The following is a 7283-nucleotide window of genomic DNA, read 5'->3' on the forward strand; positions in this document are numbered from 1 at the left end:
TTTGCTGTGCACGGAAATGGCGTGTTAGGGGGAAAGAAAAAGTCCAGAGATAGGAATGAACAACCCCGTCTATGCTGCTATCAGGCAGCAGGACAACATTTTGTAAAAAGAGATCACCTGGAGATGTGATAAAGGTCTACAGAATTACGAAGGAGGTGGAAATTAGGGATAAGGCTCGATATCTAACTCTTGTTTTCCCATAAAAGAATCAGGAGGCATCAAATGAAACCAGGCTCAGAGTGGGAGACTACTAGGGATAAGTCTCAAACACACTTGATCTTCTTATACATTCCTAGACATCTGCTGATGGCCATGGCTGAAGAGAGGATACTCACTAGGCAGACCTCTGGTTTGACACAGAAGGGCTGTCATTAAGTGCTTATGTGCTCACGTTAGCTAATCCAGCTATGTTCACTGCAAGCTGAAAATTTACCGGAAAAACAGCTGCTTAGCTCCATATCTACACATCTTATTAGGCTACTATTCAGAACACACCCTCTAAGACTATTTATAAACTTAATTGTGTAAAACTACAGGCACTGATATATACGGTAATATTAAGTGAATTTCAGTCTGGCATACATAAATCTCTGTGTCCTTTATGATGAGTCAGGGAACAATAAACCTATATTCATTCATATCTGGTCCTACGCTTTGTTCCTTTGACTGTCTCCATTACCTGGCAGAAGAACAGTAACGGGATTCCTTAATGTTTAACCCCCAAAAAGCCCACTTGTGTTTTAGTATTATTTTCTATTGCTAATAAAAAAGGTTGTACATCTCTGACTTTATCTGAATAATCCTCCTTCACGATGCCGTCTTCACTTTTCCTTTAATTTTATCATAATCAGAAGAAATCTTCTCATTACAGGGTCAAATTTAAATTTGCAAAAGTGCCTCAATTTATTTCAGCAGCAGAATCCTGCAGCAGCTTTTAGAATTTTCCTCTGCCCAAATTCAAAGCAGCAAACAGTTAAGAAGTTTCGGCTTCAGAAGAAGCAGTCGTCCTCAGAAAAAATCCACCTGATTAGGCAAAGCAATTCATCGTATCATAATATATTCCGTATGTTCTCAACAGTACGACAAAGTCAGTCTGGATTCCGTTGCTTATTTCAGTGATGCTAGGTTTTAATGTATCAAAAAGTACTGTAAGTGTTTCTGCAGAAGTTACCTCAGCATACAGAGAAAGATTTATTAAAATGTAATTGCATATAAGGACAAGGGGATCTCATTAAAATCCTAGTTCTAGTACCTATCATTTCTACAAAGTATTAGCTCCTACTTCTATCATGTCTTAAAATGAAAAAAAAATCAAAACCCAAAGACACACAGATGGAAAATCACAGATCAAATGCCTTCCACCAGAATTGGAAAGTCACAAAGAGTAACATGATAATAACATCAAAAGTACGAAGGTACAGAAGAAAATAATCACCAGAAATAGAGTATTACAAAACCCCTATAGATTCCACAACAGGGCAATTTTGTACCTATTCTATGTTTTTACATTTCTTTAATTAATAAAGTGTTTCCTGTTAATGAAAAGCAATTTCGTGGTCATCTAGGGAAAGGGGCTTACCCACTCACCTGTGACTCATTTCACAGTAGCATCTCACAGGTTCGGAGTTTCCACTGGTATGACCCACCCGTGATGCTGGAGTGCACAGGGAAGGCCAGGGCAGTATATAAACACGGCAGGTCCCAGAGCACAGGCACTGGCCACCCTTGGGACTGCCGGAGCTCACCGCACCACAGAACCAGACCCAGGTGACACAAGGAAGAAGCGCTCTTGCATCATGACGGGCAAGGCTGTGGCTGCTGTCCTGACTCTTCTCCTGATCTCAGCCGTTGGAACAAAAGGTAAAGAAATCCTTCCTAAAGCTCTCCGAACTAACTGCTAGTATAAATGCTGACGGCGGAGATACTATGCTGTCTTACAAGTGCAGCAAATAACTCTTCTAATACCGTAAGCAAAAAGAACATGTTGTGCTTCCTGTGGAAACAGTGAAACAGTCCGCCTTTTTTTTTTTTAACAGGTAAGGCCCTGCCACGCTCAGCGATTGAACTCCGATGCCAGTGCGTAGGCACCCATTCCAAGTTCATCCATCCCAAGTTCATTCATAACGTGAACCTCATCCCCAGTGGACCTCACTGCGAGAACGTTGAAGTCATGTAAGTGCTTTTGCAAAATCCTCCCGATTACTTAACAAGAAGGAAACAGATTTTGCATTAAGGATGACGTAAGTGTTCTCTGAAAGATGTAACAAGCCAGCAAGTGCAGGTAGTCAGAATGCAGAACAGCAAGGCTCGTTGCTCTTACAAACGATATGCTACGTGTTATAAGTTGCGTCTTGTTTTTGCCAATCTCTACTTTTTAAACACCTCATGCAATATTTTGACCTAAACTCGCAGTCATCAGACAGCAAATAATTTCCTAAAACTCTGAATGCCACCAGAATATGAGAAGAGAATTAAACTCACGGAGCCATGCTGAGCAAGTGATCAAAACATGAATTTTAACAGCTAGGTCAAAAAAATGATCACACTTCTGCTCAAGTCAACGAAAAAACTACCATTAGCATACAAATCATATAATCCGGTCACAATTCCAGAACTCTTACTGTGACAAAATCCCTATGGACTGGGCAGTACGGTTTCTGAATCAAGATGGAAAGATTTAGCCCTTCAGTTAAATACCATCACAAATACAAGGCAAGCTGGGGGAAAAAAAAAAAAGCAATTTTGAAAAGAGTGAGAGTCCTGCAAATTATTTAATGCATTCAAACAAACAGATATGAGCAGATACAGAAACCATTTTAAAAAACCCCAACTTTATGTTAGGCTACAGCCTCAACTGATGCACCTTAAAGTAAAGGCGAACATGTAAGTGTATAGCTAGAAGGAAGTTATGAGAGAAAAGGGAAATTGCCTTGGAATTCACTAAGTAGACCTTTTCCCTTCCTTTTTTCTCTGTTGCAGAGCTACCCTGGCAGACGGCAGAGAAGTGTGCCTGGAGCCCACTGCTCCCTGGGTGAAGCTGATCATCAAGGCAATTCTGGACAAGTGAGTCATTTGTTCTCAATGAGCACGGCTTATCAAAAACTGTATTTTAAATGAGCTAGCAAATACGTACAGCATAAAGTGCTCAAAAATTCTGTCTCCTCAGGCAGCTACTATCATTTGTGTTCACTAACTGGGACAAACAATGTGATTGCTTTGAGTTTTAATTGCAGCATTGGGTTCGGTCCCTTACTGTGCCACACACCCTATGGGAATGCTAGCTACATCTCTCGTAAGGCACAAGCACATTGAAAACCTGCAGCTCAGGTGCTCAGGAAATCCAGGTGTTAACCGACTGGTTTTCTCTTGCTTGCAATGGTAGAAAGCAACAATCAGTTTTTCAAAACTAATGGCGTTTAGATGAGTGGGGGAAAAATGAGGCCCAAGAGCTGTGTCAAGTGAAGCATCAAACTATGGAAGCCCACAGTTACTGAATACTTGTGAAAAGGTCACGATGTACTGGTGTCCCTTAGGTTCAGTAACGGCTTTCAAGGGGCTTGAACACAGAAGCACAAATCCTTAGTGGTGGATTTCATCTGATTCCAGCGAGTGATACCTGTTCTGTGGACAAGTTCTAATTGTCTCCTTTTCCATTTTCTTTCTTTCTAGGGCAAACACCAAGCCTGAGACAGTGTCCTAAGACAAAGAAGAAAAATGTCCTAACTCTTCCAGGAAGGCAAAAATGGGAGAGACGCTCATCCAGCTTCTGGCAGCTCACCTTCTCCTGCCTCCTACATTCACACTTCTAACGGCATCTAGAGAGTATGGATTCCCTGTTTTTGTACTTAGTTGACAGCAGTACTTAAGTCTTTTAAAGAGGTCTCATTATGTAGGAGAGAAACCACTGACACCAGAAAAAGCTGGCAGAAAAAATGGCTTGTGAAAGGAGACGGAGACGATTCTGGAGTCATTTTTGCTAAACACAGCTGGATCAGTGCAGTGCACTCTCAGCAGAGCTTTCACTAAATGACACCTTCCCTTTTTGCTAACAGTTTAGGCAAAGATCAGTGACTCCTCCTCTCCAGGAAAGCACGGATAGGTAGCATCAACTGTGCCTAGGTCACTGCCACGCAGAGTGGGCTACTGACCGGAAGAGGGGAGCTTGCAAAATTAAGAAGCCCAAATTCGGAGACATTAGTTTTTGTGCCATCATTTTCAAGATATTATTTACTGTGAATTAGTGTTGTGAAGGTATAAACATATATTTTAATGCCATCTTTTGGTTAGAAAAAAAGCCCTTTATTTATTTATATATTTATTGTTATTTATTTACTTTTGCATATTTATTTACTTTTGCGTAAGAATGTGGTTGGCCTTGAATATTTATTTATTTATTTATTTATTGAAAATATTTATGTTTATGTACCTAATAATAAATGCTTGTTGAAATGTTTTCACTTCAATATTGTGTTATTAATTTCCTTATTGAAATACAGAACTGAAAAAGAGGATGCATTTTTTTTCATTTTATATCACATAATGGGTTCTCAGAAGGGCAAGTGGTGGCTGAGTTGTGGGGGGCAGCTAATGACAACAGCAAATTCTTGCCTCTGGTGAGTGCAGATGGTTTCCAATAGGAGGAATTATAAAAATGATCTACTTTCTTCCCCTTTTCTTGCCAGACTCAGTGTTTTCAGAGGTCTGGGTGATAAAATTCACAGATAGAAAGTAACGAACAATGGTTAGTCACAGAAATTCCAAGGTCAGAGCAGTGGTGGGGCTCAGACAGCATGTCAGCTGAGAATCTTGTGCTGAACATGGTTTTTCATTAACTTAAATAAGCAGGGAAATCTGATAAACTTTAAGGAAGTCACTGAGCATCCTCCCTAATTCCAGTGAGGAGGGAGGACTACATCAGGAGAAATCCTAAGAAATAGAGCTCCGATTGTACACAGGCCACACATCTGCCTGTGACACAGCAATTTACAGAGGAATGGTTGGAATGCAAGCAGCAAACAGTTGAGAAAATGGGAAAGTTGAGCAAATGATTTGATATTTGTTTTGCTTCGGTCTTTTCCAAAAAGGAGCCACTCCGTATTCTGCACAAACAGCTCACGTTTGCTCATGGTGCAAGATAAAAAGGGAGTTTCTGGTACCATTTGAGCAAGCTCTTGTGCAAGATGACAACTGTTCCAACCACACTTTGCTCCCTATCCCCATCTCTGCCCCTGTCCCACAGCACTGCACCACACAGCCTGCTAGACCTCATCCTCAGAATGTAAAGTTTCTCAAGGGGACAGGTTTTGTTCAGACTTGTCTTACAACACTAAGCCTTCCTGTTTTCTGAGTGATTGTTACAAGCTGGCTTCTTTCAGAGATCTGCTTTGGAGGTAAGCACATCAGAAATATCAGCCAGCCATGGGGAGAGGTGGGGAAGAACCACTTTATATGCACTCCCGTAAAAGTATGTGTGTATCCTAAAGGACTGGCACCAGTTTTAGTGCTACACAGATACTTACAGTAAGCGCGTCACCTTTGTCACCAGCAAAATCCCAGTCAAGTTACTGGGAGCTGAATCACGGCCAAGGAAGGGCTCTTCTCGTAAATTCTTCTGTCCAAACGTCAGCAACGGCTGTGCTCCCGGGACCCCAGGCAGGGCATCTGCACAGCGGCTGAACCGTATCCCTTCTTTCTCCATAGGGTATCGCTCATCGGTGAGCCACGATTAAGAGGCTGGCTAGAAATGATAAAATACCGCATTTCTGTTCTGTGTGCGCTCACAGGACACCTTTCTTAGGAACACAACCACCACCCTCACGCTTCCAAAAACGTGTTTCAGTGCTCTCAGAGGCTGCTAAGAGAAGCACTGCAGCTCTTCTGACTCAATGACTACCTTTGTCAAACGTGGGCTGTTCTTCCGTGTTGTTTCTGCTTTGCTAATACTGTCCCTCCAAAGCAGAACTCCGACTCCATGAAACTACTAATTCTCCTGGCAAAATATTATTACGTTGAGACACTTAACAATTAAACCAGTTATGAACTAGTTAACAATCTTAGCTAACATATCCAAAGTGTTGTCCTGCTCCGCGCTGAGCAAAAGCCAGACGCTACGTACGTCCAGGATAAACTGCCGTCTTCCCTACATACAATACCAAGGCTCTCATTTGGCAGGCTCCTTCTTTTCAAAACTCAGTTGCTTTCTTAATTTTAGTAAAGCACTGAAATTCACATGGACCATGTACTTTATCAGATCACAGTTTGGTCCAGTTTCTTTCCTTGACACCACCTTTGTTTCACCTCACAAAAATAAGAATATCCAATATCCCAACGAGTAAACAATACACACTCTAGAAATGGATTCCTGAGGAATACTCAAGAGATGTCACTTATGACACGTGTTTATCTTCTGTTTTAAACACCTATGATTATTCTAGATGCACGAGGTTAGAAAGAAAAACAAGTAACTTCCTAAGTGCTTATTTTAATCAGGTGTTATTACAAGTCTTATTGTCAGATACTTTCTCTTTTCATGTTCTGAACAAATGAAATTTTCAGAAGAGCTTAAGTGACAATGCCTCAGTCATTTTAAGCTCATCATTTCCCGTTCAATGACTAGAGAAGCTTTTCAGCACAGAATTAAGCATCTAAATCCCTTTAGCCAAACTGAAAATGACAAAATCCTTTCAGAGAACAATGGAAACTAGTTACGTCTTGCCTTCATAAGACAATGGCTAAATAACCGCATTAGAGTCCTACCAAAATATAGTCCATAAGATTGGGATGAAAAGTTCCCGTAATTATGTTGGGTAAAAGTTTTTGCACAAGGCATTTAAACTCAATGCAAAGAGCTGAACAGAAAGAAATTCTACATTCAGAGAGGGGGGGAAAAGTCTCTTTATTTTGGCTTGGGGGGATGGCTGGTAATGCTGTATTGATTTCCAAGTGCAAGCTCAGCACTGTTGGTTAAAACTAATATCCCATGAAGAAGCGCAAACAGAAAGTGATGAATAATAATCACAGTTTAAAGAAATAATTAAAAATATACAGCAGCAGAAGTAAATTCGGGAATTCTGAAGTGCCACTGAACGGACTGCACAGAGATTTGGATTTCTTATGCAACACTCTCACATATTAGGAAACCTGCGTGTAGAGAACCCACATGTTGCAGCGGAGCGCACTTGTTCAGCACTTCGGCTGCTGGGAGTGCACCTTTCCAATATAAAACCTGACGTGAAATAGAACCAGAGCAGACCGTCTGTCAAGAAGAAAACTTCTGCACAGCA

At 41.1% G+C, this 7283-nt stretch overlaps 1 protein-coding gene across 1 annotated transcript; it reads left to right on the forward strand.

Moving 5' to 3' along the window:
• Positions 1-1796: 1796 nt before the first annotated feature.
• Positions 1797-3067, forward strand: LOC127015805 (interleukin-8-like). Its single transcript, XM_050895972.1, has 3 exons — positions 1797-1860; positions 2037-2172; positions 2980-3067. The coding sequence occupies exons 1-3, from the start codon at positions 1797-1799 to the stop codon at positions 3065-3067; spliced, it is 288 nt and encodes a 95-aa protein (XP_050751929.1).
• The last annotated feature ends 4216 nt before the right edge of the window (positions 3068-7283 follow it).

Source organism: Gymnogyps californianus, chromosome 4, assembly GCF_018139145.2.
Source record: "Gymnogyps californianus isolate 813 chromosome 4, ASM1813914v2, whole genome shotgun sequence".
Taxonomy (NCBI): Eukaryota; Metazoa; Chordata; class Aves; order Accipitriformes; family Cathartidae; genus Gymnogyps; species Gymnogyps californianus.